Raw genomic sequence first — 15,209 nt, 5'->3', positions numbered from 1 at the left:
CAGTAGAATGGGTTAGACATGGACTGAAGGGTCAGTCTGCGTGAATTCACATCTTGATTCCACTACTTATTGGCAACGTTGGGCAAGTTAAATAACCTCCTTGAACTTCAGTGACTTCACCTGCAAATTGGGAGATAATAAAAGTTCTTATCTTTATACGGTTGTTGAAAAGAATGACTGAAATGGATGATCTACGTAAAAATGCTTTAGACCTTTGTTTAGCGCATCGGAAGATCTCAAAAAATGTTTGCTGTGGTGGCAGTGGTGATGGGAGTAGAGTGATATGAGTTTTAAAGTGTTGTTAAGGAGTTCTGCCTTTGCTAAAAAAGAATGCCTCTTTTATTACATTTTATGGAAAAATTCATCTTGCTGGAACTTAAAACACAACAAAATTAAGGTTTTGATTAAAACCATGCTTTTATAATAGCCATCTTGTTTAGGGTTGAAATCATAAATGTATCAATGGAATAGAAGCAAGATGTCAGAAATATACTCAAGTTGTTATATGAACCAAATAAATGAATGTGATTTTTTTTCCCTGAAATTATTTTTTTTCTTTTATGTCACGGTATCTTGAATTTGAATAATGTATGGGTCTCTTTTAAAGGGAAAAAATGTATAGATCCCCAGTGTTATATTTTCTATTATAATGATTCGAAATACATATAAACATAAAATTAAATTCCTCATGCTTATCATTCTTACACAACTGTAAAACCAAAATGAATTTAGGAATTAAATACAAAAGACTAACAAAATTTAAATGAACAACATTAATTGAGTGTGATGGATGAAAGTAAATTATTATTTGTAATGTGGGACTGGCGTGGTTAGACTCATAGATTTTTTTCAATTTAACTTTTGATAGTAAATTCACATGATTCAAAAATAAAACACTATTAAAAGATGCACAGAGAAAAGTATCACTGCCCTTCTAACACTCTACCCAGTGTCCACTCCCTAACTCTCCTCCAAATCAGACAACCACATTAGTTTTTGCTGTACCCTTCTAGAATTTCTTTATGCATATGCAAGCGGTTACACACTGAGATGCCCCATGCTTTTTCCACTTAGCAGTTGGAACTTTCCATTTCACTTTATAGAGAGCTTGCTCTTTTTTGCAGCTGCATTGAAAATACATACATTAATTTATTTAATCAGTCCCCTACTGACAGGCATTTTGGTTGTTTCCAATCGTATATAATTACGATGTTGCAGCAAGTAATTTTCAATATGTGTCATTCAGTGCAGGTTTTTGAGATTACATTCCTAGTCCATGGCATGCCAGGTGATCATGGGGATCCTCCACCACTTTTCTCTCTCAGCACTACAGCTAACCCTTGTGTGAGTGCACTTGATCTCATTCAGGCTTCACTTGGCTGACACCAGATTTACCTGTTTTTTCATTAGCCCATACACTCAATTTGAGACACATTGCTTTAATAGGTTAATATAGACTTAAGATTGTCTTTACTTGCTGGAGAAAAATAGAAAATTGTTGAGAGCATTTTGATGGAGTATTAATGTGGAATACACCATCACGAGGCACAGTCTTGTTTATCGTTTGAGTATCTACTATTGGAAATACAGGTTTCGCGTATACCTTTCAACTTGTGTTTTTTCGTGTTTAGGGACATGGTTTGCATGGGATAGGAGAAACTGTCCACATACCTTTCCCATTTGATGAGACAGAACTACGAGGAGGTACCTTAATTTTGAGTTGTATCCATTTGACTTCTTTATGATTAATCTTGTCCACAATTTGGTGGAAACATAGCAGGAAGTAAATTCTTAAAATTTTTAAGTTCTAGGGTCTTAAAACTATTCTGCTTTTAAAGAGTATTGTCAAAAGGTAGTTTTCTGTCATGTGCCTGTTCCTACAAAGAACTAATAGAATAAGACTCATTTAGAACCCAGGCCTAGAAGGAATACTAGTCTGTCTTGGAGATGAAGAGACTAAGTAGGTAGCTACGTAGATGGAAGACTAGGTTTTCTGTATGTTTGGCCTTTTAGTTTCCTTTTATTGTTTATTTATTTGCAGGTTGGGGGAGAAGACAAGTCATAGGGAAGATTTTATGCTTAGAAAGTTGATGTTTTTTCCCCCAAGTGTTACATACTGGTTTTTTTCAGGGGCTTTTATGGACACTAATGAACATTTGTATCCTAACTTACAGTTTACAGAGAACTTGCATGTATTTCCTGTTTCAGCATTTTTTTTTTTTACAGAAGCAAATTTTTAAAAAAAAACTTTTATTAATGGTCAATGTGTTTTGATTTAAGTTTGTGGTATAGTATTAGAAGTCCCGAATCTAGAGTCATTGTGTAGAGAAAATGAGAAAGCACTCATTTGCTTTTTAATTAATTAATTAAAAATTTTTTTACATTTTATTTTTCCTATTAGAGAGGACTTGAGTGAATAGCAAAGTTTGAGCTAAATTTAGCGGGTTTGAATCAAGGGTGAAAAGCCTGTTTAATGTTATCTCTTTTTAGAATTGTGAGCTACAATACATTTGATGAAAGATGCTCGGAGAATTTCTATAAACGCAAATTCATTCTTCCTTTTGTTTAATATAAAAATACCTTTCCTCTGTTGAATACTAAGAAAGTATGTATATTCAAAAGAAAAATAGTCTCTGATTAAAACTTACGTATATTTATATAGCACTTGTGTTTCCTGCTCCATGCAGAACTTTCATTCTCTAATGTATTTTTCTTGTTCTTAGAATATTGCTTGGAATTTTAGAGAGCAGTGAATCGTTCAAGTAATTTAACTTAATTCATATAAGAACTTTTCTTCTAAAATGTTAGTCACCATTGCACCTCCTTGCCCAAAGCAGGGAAAAGGAAGATTTTTATAAGTATTTTTTCCTTTCCACATGTCTAGGCTGCAAAAGCCTTACATTTGAAATTGTGCTCTCTTTTGGCTGTTGTGAATAAATGTGTACAAAATTTGGAGAAGAGAGTTTTCTCTTCCAAAAAATAGCCCCTATTCAGAAATAAGTATTTCTCTGCAACTAAACTTTGCTAGTTAATTCTCTGATACTTTATAAATTCTATGGAAAAATTTATTGTTCACCAGAAGATACAGGATAGTGACAGCAGGATCTTAAAAATCACAAAATCTCAAGAACTGATTAAGAAATCTCTTGCCTTTGGAGATTACTGTGAATATTCTAAAAAAGAGGAATATTCATATTTGGTTATAGAGCATCTTTCTCTTTTGTAAGTTCACATATTTGTGAGAATGAGCTGATATTTAAATAATTTATTAGGGATGTAATTTCAAGTACTTTGTTAGCTTTAGTTTCAATAAGAATACTTTTTACTTTTCTTAAATTAAAAAAAATATATGATGTGTATTTAATGCATTTCCTGGTAGAAACCCACTAAGTAAGTATTTGAGGCAGAATAGAACTACAAAGAGAAGCCTAGAGAATTTGCCACTGACTGACCCTATTTGATTACTTAGCAGGTCAGTTGTTTTGCTACATCAGTTGCCTTCTGAAGTCTGTAAATATGTTGTATGTGTACAGCATCCTTTTTCATCCACAGATATTTCTTTGTTGGAATCAATCTTGATAAAATATAAAAGTTCTAAGAATTGTTTAATAAAAGGAAAGTATATTTAAGTTTTTGGTGTTTTGTTGTAAAACTATTTACTTATAATGTGATGTCAACTCTTTGTTCTTAGAGTTTACACGTGTCAATATGGGTGTTCATAAAGCATTGCAGATGTTGAGGAACAAAGTGGACTTGCAGCATTTTTGTGGATATGTCACCATGTTGAATGCTTCTAGCCAACTTGCAAACAGAAAACTCAGTGATGCTTCTGATGAGAGAGGTTAGCCAATAGCTGGGTTCTTTGAATTAGGATAATTGGTACTGAGTTTATCACAAGCTTAATATTTAAAAAGCATGGGTACCTTTGTGGGGATGTTGACTTACTTAATACTTAATGTTATTCCACTGAAAGATGAGAAAATATTCTGTGATATCATTGGGACAAATATCAATTGTTCAAATGGAGAAAATACTAAGAGCATAAGTAAAGAAGTGATGACCTGGGGTTGGAATACAGAATGGTTATTGGGTTTTAGCCCTTTACTGTCGTATTTATGTTTATAGGCTTTAAATTAAGTTCCTTTATGGGGTGATGGTTTCAAAACTTTAGTCTCTTTGTAAAATTGTTTTCAAACTAGAATGAGTAGTTTTTCCCTCTCAGCTTTCCTCTTTCTATCAAGGCACCATTGTCTTGTTATGCAGACCTTAAAAATCATATCTTTATCTCATCCTTCTCCTTTCCCACTCAACCCAGTTAGTTTCCAAGATCTGTGAGTTAGTCTTTAGAAATGTCTCTTATATCCGTTTCTTTCCCTCTCTCTTTAATTCTCTGTAACTGCCATTCTAGTCTGAGTTTTGATACTTTATACGTGTTTTATTGCGACCATTTCCTGCTTAGCCTTCCTGGCCTCATTCTCTTCTTTCTGTCTCCAGCCTGTCCTGCATATTGACAACAGCTAATTTTCCTTAGATACCTTTTTCTTTCTAATTTAAAAATTCATTTTCAAATCACCTTCTCATAATTACTAATTGTTTCTGTTCTGGCATAATTTTGCCTTGTATGTGGCTTTGGTTGCCATGATGTCACCTCTGGTCCACGACTCTAGGGGACCTTTTAATTCAAGTCTCTATCATTGATTGACTATATTCGCTGAACCTCTTAGTTTGAAATCCTGAGAAAATATGATTGATTGCTAGCCATCCAGTGGATTGAATTAGTCTCCACTCCTGGTCCATTTACCTTTGGCCAGAGGAGTTGGGTAACTTTCAACAGTTGACTGCCAGGTATCACAGGAGCATTTTTAGAGAAGAGGGCTGTCATTTCAATGAATGTCTACTGTAGCTGTCATGTTTCATTCCATTCATTCTATAAACATTTACAAAATACCTCCTTAGGTGTTGGAGATATTTCTGTTACTAAGTCCTAGGGAATAAAACCCTGGAAGGAAAGACAAGCAAGTGAATCAGCCTACTGTGTAGTGTTAAAAGACTGAGATATAGGGGTCTGCTTCTTGAAGTGCTAAAGTAGTACAGAGAAGGCATATCCCAGCCCAACTGAGCTATCAGAGAGGCCTCTTAGAGAAGGTAAAGTTTGAACTAAATTTTGAAAAGCGAGGAGTTCGCTACACACAGATAGTTGTTTATTTGGAGGGTAGCAGCCTTTAGGGAATCGGGCAATAGAGTAGCTCATCTTGGCCGAAAGAAGAGTTTGTGGGGCAGTAGTAGATGAGAGTAGAGAAGTAATAGGTGAGATCTAGAAGATCTTGGAGGATCTTTCATGCTGAAAGATACAGGGAGTCAAAAAAAATATTTTGAGAAGGAATGATGTAATCAGACTGCATGTTTCCATGGGGATAGAAATGACTTTAGTAATTCTCTAAAAGGTCTAAACTTGTGTTCTGCCTTTTTAATCCTTGTTTTTTTAGGTCAGGGCTTTACAAGCTCAGTACTGTTTATGTTTGGAGCTGGATAATTCCTTGTTGCGGGGGGCTGTCCTGTGCACTGTTGGATGTTTAGGATCTCTAGACATCAGCAGCATCCCTGTCCCGGTTCATGGCAACCAAACCATGTCTTCAAACGTTGCCAAATGTTTCTTGGGGGACAAAATTTTCCCCCTTTTAAGAACTACTGCTTTAGGCTAAAGACTGTTCATTGTTTTCCATTGTCATTTCTGTTGCCTGAAGTCTTCTTTTATGTTTGGACTGACTTATTGACAACCTGTGCCAACTACTAGAATCCTAATATTGTGTATGCCCTTTAATTGTAAGGAGAACCTGATTTGGCTTCTGGCTCAGATGTAAATGGGAGTACAGAGTCATTTGAAATGGTCCTTGAGGAAGCAACTATAGATTCAGCCACAAAGCAAAACTCTGGTAAGGCTTTAAAAATTATTTGCAATCTTGGACTAATTTCTGAGGTTTGACTCTTTTGTTAAGTCGTTTGGATATCATTTTTCTGCTCTTATTATAATGGACTTTTTCATAAGTATTTTCTAGGAAAGAATTTTATATGTTTAGAATAATGATTAAAGTTAGTTAAAATATTATAAAACTGGGGCTTCCCTGGTGGCGCAGTGGTTGAGAATCTGCCTGCCAATGCAGGGGACACGGGTTCGGGCCCTGGTCTGGGAAGATCCCGCATGCCACGGAGCCACTGGGCCCGTGAGCCACAATTACTGAGCCTGCGTGTCTGGAGCCTGTGCTCCGCAACAAGAGAGGCCGCGATAGTGAGAGGCCCGCGCACCGCGATGAAGAGTGGCCCCCGCTTGCCGCAACTAGAGAAAGCCCTCGCACAGAAACGAAGACCCAACACAGCCATAAAAATAAATAAATTTAAAAAAAAATATTATAAAACTATGACCTGAGAATAAAAATGTTTTATTTTTCCTATGTTGATTCTCTCATCTTGTAGCTGTCCTGCACTACTTTTTTACTTTTTTTTTTATTTTTTTTGTTAAAAGACCACTTTGAGCATCTGTTGAAAGCTGTGTGCCTTCTTCCCAGAAGCATGTACATACTCAAAAAACATTCTTCCCTGTTTCAGAGATTCACTGATCCCCTCTCTGAGTCTTCTCCCCTGCTAAGCCCTTTGGTGGATGTCAGTGGGGGGTGGGAGGAATCTATGAAAATCTCTGGAGCTCAGTTAAGAAACCCTGGTCGGTCATAATATATATAAATATATATATGATTGATAACTTTATATATCCTTTTGTAGTTGCCACAATAGAAGCAGATTGGGTTCCTCTCGAGCTGTGCTTTGGAATTCCACTGTTTAGTTCTGAATTAAACCAGAAAGTTTGCAGAAAAATTGCTACACATGGCCTTTGCAGAAAAGAGAGGTGAGGGTTTATGTTTGTTGTCATCTTTTCATCTATGAGACTTCTTAAGCTCTCAGTATTAGTTGCTATATCCTACTTTGTCTTATTTCACACATGATCATAGTACTTGCCTTGTGTTTATTTGTTGATTGAATAAAAATGGCTAGTTTAAGGGTTTGCTATGTATTTTAAAATTAAAGTTCAATACCTCAGAAATTAGGCACATGCAAGTCTTTTGGACACATGTTTTGGTTAATTATATTTACTTAGTTACCCAGATTTGGCGAGAGTACAGTTAAAATGGGCATGCTTATATGACGGTATGAACCTAGTTTTTTTACTATGTAAATATCTATAGAAATTCTCTCTTTCTTAACATACACACACTCAAGTTATGTTAATAGTGATTATCTCCTATAGTGGAATTATGGCTGACTTTCTAAATTTTCTTCAGTTTCCACATTTTCTAAAATGAGCACATATTACTTGTCAGAAATGACATGTAGGTTTTATCTCCTATGCCAGCTCTGATCCATTGGGAATGGCTGCTGAGAGTCAGCGCTGTGAAAGTTCTCAGACTGTCTGGTTTAGCCGAAAAGAATATCTTTGAATCTGATTGTCGTGGTGGGTGGCTTGGAGAGATGATATCCACAGATCTTGACATCTTTACTTAGGAAAACAAAGTTGGATAATAAATAATTAATTTAATTGGCTCAGTGTAGCTTATATCAGAAAATTAAAAGTACTTAACTGACAAATAATTTTAATAGCTATCCTGAAAATAAAATAACATACATGAATAAAAAAAAGAAATACTATGTAGTTTTAATGATTGCCACTATAATTGTTACCAATTTACATATTTGAAAAATATGTGCCTAAATTTTTATTTTAGAAGTTTTCTTGTATTTAACATTTATATTTGGTAGTAGTTTAAACTTTTAACAATAATTTTCCAATTTTGGTTATACATGATGTTTTATTTCAAAATGGTCTTTTTATGCACTGTTACTCTGTATTATTAAAACAAGCAGAAATTTCATAGACGAGAACCATTGAAATTGTTTTTTTTTTTAATTTTTATGTAATTAACCAAGATGTATATACATATATAAATGCATTTAAATTGTTAAAATTAAACTCTTGTGAGATATTAATTCTTGTCATATTTGTTTTAAACTTTTCCCCTTTTTTTCAGCCTTCAAAACCTCTTACATTCCAGTAGAAAACTGTCTCTACAAGTCCTTAACTTTGTTCACTCATTCCAGGTAACAAAAACCAAAAATATCCAAATGGTATTTGCATAGAGCTTTTATAGTATGCAAAACACTTCCATGTTTGTTCTGAGTCTCCACAGCAGTAAGACATGAAATAAGCATTATTTCATGCTTATTTATGCATTTTAATTTATAAATGAAGATGCTGAAATTCAGGAAGTTAACTGACATACATGATTTCACTGGCCAGGTGTTTAGGAAGCTTGGACTGTTTGTTCTGTGCTGGTGCTTCATTAAACGGAAATGTGTTAAGCATCTGCCATGGGCCATGCACCATGCTAGGTGCTGGTTCTTGGGTCAGTACACTTCCATTAATAACTGCAGTGATTCTCCATTACTGAGAGGGGGTTGTCTGTTATGGTAGTGAATGCCAGTGCTCTAGACCTTTTATCTTCCCCCCGAGGAAAGAAAGGATGCTCTAGACTTGATTTGTAGATAAACTTTTAGAATGGAATATTTTTGTTCGGTATATCTGTTCTAATATTATGAAATCAGTATTTTGGAGTTTGGTTTCATTCATTCTTTCAATAAATGCTTGAGTTGACTCTATGCCAGACCCTTTACCAGGTGCTGGGGAAACGATATCTAAGACACTAATGGAGCTTAAGTGTTGTATGAGACCATAGTCGAGTAAACATCGAAATATGTGAAGTAATTACAGATTTCAGTAAGTGCTTTGAAGGAGCCAAGCTCCTTCAAATCTGATGGAATCCAAAGGTAGACCTAATTTAAATAGGTAGAGATGACGCATAAGCTGAAACCTAAAGGATGGGAAAGAGTATTCCAGGCCGAGGTTAGTAGGTGCAAAAGTCCTGTGTCAGGAAGGCATTCAACCTGCAAGGAAACGAGAAGGCCCAGCGTGGCAGAAGCCTCTTGAAAGAGGGATGGTGGGAAGAGGTGAGGTTGAAGAAGAACGGAGAGCCTTCTGGAGTATGTTAAAGAATATGTATTTTATGCTGAGTGCAAAGAGAAACTATTAAAGACTTTTAACAGAGAATGACATTATTTTTAATTGACTCTTTTAAAAGATTAGTTACTGTTTAGAGAATAGATTAGAAACAGACAAGCACAGAAACAAGATAAGTTCGGAGACTGCTCTAATAGCCTAAGTTAAGAGATGTTGGTGGCCGAACACCGTTTTTCGTTTTAAAAAAATTTGCATGTATCCATAATAAAGGTTTGTTTATTACATGTATATACTGTTAAACATGTAATAATATAATAAATTATGTATATTGTAAAAGATACACAAAACCAGGAATTTTATCGGATACAATAAGTAGATACAGGATTTTAAAAATTTTCATGGTACTGCACCCCACTTTGGAGTGAGTACCCCACTTTGGAGACCACTGGCCTAGACTACGGTGGTGGCTATGGTGAGTGATTCAAGTAAACTCATTTGGGATACATGTTGGAGGGAGACTGATGGAACTTGGTGATTAAATGTGAGGAAAGATTGAGGCTGTGGTGAGGAAGGGAAAGATAAAGAATGATTTTCATATTTCTTGACTAGCTTGAGCAGGGAAGGCTGGGGAGGAACCAGTGGGGGAAAATTTGAGAGTTTGCTTATGGACATGCTAAGTGTGGAATTTATGGTGAAACATCCAAGAACAGATGTTGCATAGGTGGAGGTTTGGGCCTGGAGTTCTGGGGAGAAGTCTGCTGAATGTGTGAATCTGAGAGCCCTGGGAGTGGATGGATTGTTCTAGTGCTTAATGTTGTGTGAGGGTTTTTGTCTAAGAATTAACTTTTTCTCATCCCATATTCTCATAGCGTGTTATTTCTGTGTATTTCAAAGCACTTGTCATCATCTGAGTGTATTAGTCATTTCTGCACGTTAATACCTGTCATTGATTATTTTGGGTTTGTGAGGTACAACTTTGCATCTCCTATAGTGCTTTGCCATTCCATAAACATTTCTTAGGTAATCAAGGTCTCTATTTCTCATTAGCTACATTAAGTGGTTTGGTAAAGTGTTGAATAGAATTTTTTTTCTCTTGTTTCTTGATCTTTTAGGAAGGTGCTTCAACACTGGATATTCACAATGAGGCCAGTTTTCCAAGTTTGCTTTCACAGTCATCCTGTGCTGACATGGGAGTTCCACTTCCTGCAAAGAACTTAATATTTAAAGATGGCATCTTAACAGAGTGGAGTGGACGTTCACCTTCCTCACTTCTTATTGCTAATCTCCATTTGCAGTAATTTGGTTTGTTGCTCACACTTTCTGCCGTTTTTCTTTCTTAACATTAGCTTTATGTTGCCAGCCACTAAAAAGCATCCAGCTGCTGCAGTGCAATTCATGCTTAACTGATGTTAAAGTTAAAGTTTGGGGAACATGTTCATGTTTTCTGAAGTTTTCCTCATTACTGCACCTCCTGATGCAACGAAGAGCTTTTTAGCAGCCTGCACTGTATTTTTTACCTTGAGACAATCTGCGTTTCTTTTATAAAACTGAGGATATACTTTATAGGCTTTATGATGACTGTTATGTTTATAAGCAGTCACTATGAATATTGCAGTGGTAATTTTATATGTTAGTTTATCAAGCATAAATCTTGTTTAATTTTATATTTTGTTACCTACTCTTTAGGGGATCGTGGGAAGAGGTAGAACTCTTCCTCTGAAAAGGCTTCTTGGTATTTAAAGTAGCAAAACAATAAAACGATAAACATCCGTTATTGAGAGATGATCTGATGGGGCATTAAGAATTGCTGTGGGTGTTTGTAAATTATGTATATCGGTTGAACATTGTTGAAGGTATGTACATCAGCATAGTTATGTATGGCTTAACCTTGATTTAGAAGGTCTTAACTCACACTATGACTATACATTGACATCTCATAAGAAGCTTTGGAAAACATTCTATTTTTAAACAACATTTATATGTGGACTTCAGTTGTCGCTCATTTTGGGCTTTATATTTTCATAGAGTCTTTATGGAAAAATAGAATTTATTTTCCACTCTTGTAGCTGTGGCTGCTGCACATTTTCTCCCTGATTTATTTTTTGTTTAGTAGCTCTGCCCATGAATGTTATGGAATTGGATTTGATGTTTTCAAACCAAGGATTTTGATTTCAGCTTAGAATTGCATATTAGAGGCATTAAGGCTATGTCTTCTGATCAGAACACTTTAGTGATAAACCTACTGTGAGGACATAAGCAATCCGGATCTTAAATTTATGTGACTAGTTTTAGAGGAAATGATAAAGAAAAATTGAGTAATTTCAAAATGTTTCTTGAGTCATTGATTCTTTTAGTATCTCAAATGTTAATTAGAATAATTGGAATCACTTTTTAGATTTTTCAAGTTACCTTCCTCGGGAAGTTTGTGCAGTGTTATATAGTTTAGTTTAGCTTTTCTCATAGGATAATGGTTTGCTAGTTTAAAACTGTAACCAAACTAACTGGTCAAACAACATATATCTAAAATATTTAAAGCATTAGAAAATTTGGGAAGGTTAAACCTAAACATTTTTGCTGATAATTTTTGTTATTTATAGAACTGACATTTGTGTATTTAACATACTTCTGGAAGTATGTGTCTTTCTTCAAACTGTTAACCATGCATTCAGTACTGTCACCTACCTGTTGAATATTTTGGAGCAGGTTACCTGTGGCACAGTCAGTGCTGTGTTTTGGGTAAATGCAGTAATGTTTAGTATTCTACTTTGTCTTAATATGAGGTAGAAACCAAGTATATGTTATAAATGTTTGTGTATAAAAGGAAAAATACTAATATTAAAATAATTTCTTATAACTGTGAATCACTCATTTATTTTTCCAATAATTGATATTGTACATTCCTAGTGCTATTAGGTATGTATGTAACTTCTACAGTTTTTCAACTGAAAGTTGTAAGTATTTCATTTGATCAGGGCTCTTTAATCTCATTTTCATTTGCTTTGTTCAGATTAACTGTAGTTATTTTATTTATTTCTGTTATTAACAAGCTTAACCTACGGTAATGACACGTACACTAATAAAGCATTGAATGTTTGTAGTTGTTGGTAGTGAACCCAGTTGTTGGTGAATTTAAAACTTAAAATATGGGAGTGATTTGCTGCTATATTTCCTTTGAGAGCTAACAGAGGAGGAAATAGAACCTAATAAATGATCATGAATTTTAGGGAAAGTACTGAAAAAACATGTAGTCAACTCCGGTTTCTCATGTGAATGAGGAAAGATTCTGATTCCCAGCTGAAGACCTCTCATACTTTTAAGGATGGAGAATCTGCACTTTTAAAGCTGTTATTAGCAAAATGTGAAAGCCACTTTTATGCTTTACTTTGTGAATTTGGCTTTGTTTCATTCATACATTAACTCATGTAAAGATGCATCTCTTAAATCTTATCTGTTGATCCTATTCAACAAAAAGGTAATAAATACAGAATTTATTATTTGCCAAAGAAAATTTGTGAAAGAATTTTTATCCAGTTTTTCTGCAAATGTTTAAAGTAATTTCATTTGGCTTTGTGCTGCCTCCCCTCTTTTCTGCCCTTAAAGTAGCTTAAACCATTGATTGGCAAACTTCAGAAACCAAGAGAAAAAAAGAAATATAAAAAAGGACATAGAGTTTAGTATGGTACAATTTCACCTCTCACATAGGTCTAAAGAAATGTAACTTTATGTTGTTAAAAAAATATATGATCGTCTGATTTTCTTGATTCCTTATTTTCTTTTAAAGTGTGTAATCAGATATTTTATTTGTTTTTTGGGGGGAATATTGGTTTCTTTTAGTTGTTTCCAGTTTTCTTTGCCATTTGTGTTTCTCTTTTATGTTCAGTGTTTCAAATACGGTTTGTATTTAAAGATTTTAAAATACCAAAACTGTAACTTGAGCACAGTGGATTTTTTTCTGGTATGCTGTTAATATGATACAGTGAAATGTATAAAGTATTGTCAATTTGATTATTGACACATATAATATGTTTACAAATAAACTGTGGTGTTGGTCAAGTTGCTGTGAAAATGTGTAATCTTCTGTAAGCCCCTCCCTTAATTTTAAATACAGGCATGCTTTCAGTGCTGACGTTTTCCTATACTTTTTTTAAAAAAATAACCTTTTTATTTTATAATAATTTCAGATTAGCAGAAAAATTGCAAAGGTGGTCCGGAGATATTCCCTATATCCTTCCATGAGCTTCCACTAATGTTTACAACTTATGTAAACTATGGCACATCTGTCAAAACTCAGAAATTAACATTGGTACAATAGTATTTACTAAACTACAGACTTTATTTGGTTTTCACCCATTTTCCTCTCATGTTCTCCTGTTCCAGGACCCCCTCCAGGATACCACGTTCCGTTTATTTAGTCATCACTGCCTCCTTGGTCATCACCGATCTGTGACAGTTTCTCAGTCTTTCATGACCATGACACTGTGAAGAGCACTAGTTGGTAATTTGGTAGGATGTCCCTCAATGTGGGTTTGTCTGGTGTTTTATCATGATTAAACTTGAGGTTGTGCTTTATCAGGAAGGATATAGCACAGCGGTTGTGTGCCCTTCCACGCTGTATTATATCATGGGGTGCATAATGTAAATAGGCATTATTGGTGATGTTCCTTCATTGGTTAAGGTGGTGTCTGCTAGGTTTTTCCACTGTAAAGTACCATTTTTCCACTTTCCGTACTCTTTTTTTTTTTTGAAGTGAATTACTAAGTCTAGTCCACACTCAAAGGGAAGGAGAATATCTATATATATTCTTTACAAATTTTCTTAAAGATTTGTTCCTTTCCCCTATTTATTTGATCATTTATTTATATTAGTATGCAATCATGGCTATTTATTTTATACTTTGGGTTAAAATCCAGTACAGTTGTTATTTATTTTGTTGTGCAAATTGTTTTAGCTTTGCCTATTGGGAACTCTTTGAAGTTGGCTCCTAAATCCTTTTGGTGTACCCTCATTTTTTTTGACCATAGTTTTACTTTCTAGCACTGCAGGTATTACCTGGATGCCAGCCCTAGAATTAGCCTATTTCTCCAAGGAGCCCTGGTTCCTTTCATTGCAGAATGGTACTTAGAAACCAAGATTGTGGTTTAGGTGTGCTTGCTGCTACTGCATCTACACCTTTCCAGTGATATGACCTAAGAGATATAAATATGTATACTAACAAATAATATAGGCACACATCTCTATAATTATTTTTAGATCCATCTATCTGTATGTATATTAAACTGATTCTCATCTAGCACCACAGGGTTCATTCTAGTTATGCCTCTTTGCTTGTTCATAACTTCTTTCTCTGAGGGTGAGAAACCTGGCTCTTTTTATCTACAATTTATTTGTTTATTTGTTCAACCCTAGAATACTTATAAAGTGGTTTCAGAATAGTTAACATTGTACCCCTGTGAGAAACAAATTGACCAACTAGGGTATAGTGTTTAAGTACTTTTTTTTGTCTCTAGCCTTATAGTATTCACTCATTTTCCAAAGTAATTTAGTTCAGCTCATTTTATTCCCCACTCCCTTCATTGAGGTTATGTCATACATTTGTAAAACAGATTTATTTGTCACATTTTGAATTCCATCTGGGATCTCTTGACATCCCAGCTGATTTTTCACTGGGAAAATTTACTCTGCGTCGTCTTTGACAAACGCGGTCATGTGTCCACTGTCTCAGTACTACACAGAACGGTTCAATCACCCTAAAAATTCCCCTTTGTACTCAACCCCTCACCCCACCCCTCACAACCACTTATCTGTTCCATTCCTATAGTTTTGCTTTTCCCAGAATGTCATACACATGGTGGAATTGTACAGTTTGTAGCCTTTGAGTCTAGCCTCTTTTGCATAGCAAAATGCATTTTAAATTGATACATGTTGTGTGAATCAATAGCTCTGTTTCTTTCTATTGCTGAGTATTTCATTGTATGGATGTATCAAGGTTTGTTTATCATTTAACATTCATGTTCAGGTTTTAATACAAACAATTCATTTTGCTTGGGTAAATAGCGACGAGTGGGATTGCTGAGTCATTGGTAAGTGTGTATTTAACTTTATAAAAACTGCCAAACTGTCTTTCAAAGTGAGTGACTGCCATTTTGCA

At 34.9% G+C, this 15,209-nt stretch overlaps 1 protein-coding gene across 2 annotated transcripts in view; it reads left to right on the top strand.

Annotated features, from left to right (window-relative positions):
• FAM91A1 (family with sequence similarity 91 member A1) overlaps nucleotides 1–13,114 on the top strand; it is a 42,318-nt gene extending 29,204 nt beyond the window's left edge. For both annotated transcript variants that reach the window (XM_059901892.1, XM_059901891.1), the window contains 6 exons: nucleotides 1,632–1,704; nucleotides 3,692–3,841; nucleotides 5,829–5,933; nucleotides 6,775–6,898; nucleotides 8,076–8,145; nucleotides 10,174–13,114. In XM_059901892.1, the coding sequence (XP_059757875.1) occupies nucleotides 1,632–1,704; nucleotides 3,692–3,841; nucleotides 5,829–5,933; nucleotides 6,775–6,898; nucleotides 8,076–8,145; nucleotides 10,174–10,359 (708 nt within the window). In that variant the 3' untranslated portion in view covers nucleotides 10,360–13,114. The remainder of the gene's footprint in view (nucleotides 1–1,631; nucleotides 1,705–3,691; nucleotides 3,842–5,828; nucleotides 5,934–6,774; nucleotides 6,899–8,075; nucleotides 8,146–10,173) is intronic.
• The last annotated feature ends 2,095 nt before the right edge of the window (nucleotides 13,115–15,209 follow it).

Source organism: Balaenoptera ricei, chromosome 17 (genome assembly GCF_028023285.1).
Source record: "Balaenoptera ricei isolate mBalRic1 chromosome 17, mBalRic1.hap2, whole genome shotgun sequence".
Classification (NCBI taxonomy): Eukaryota; Metazoa; Chordata; class Mammalia; order Artiodactyla; family Balaenopteridae; genus Balaenoptera; species Balaenoptera ricei.
This window is presented reverse-complemented; position numbering and strand designations above follow the sequence as displayed.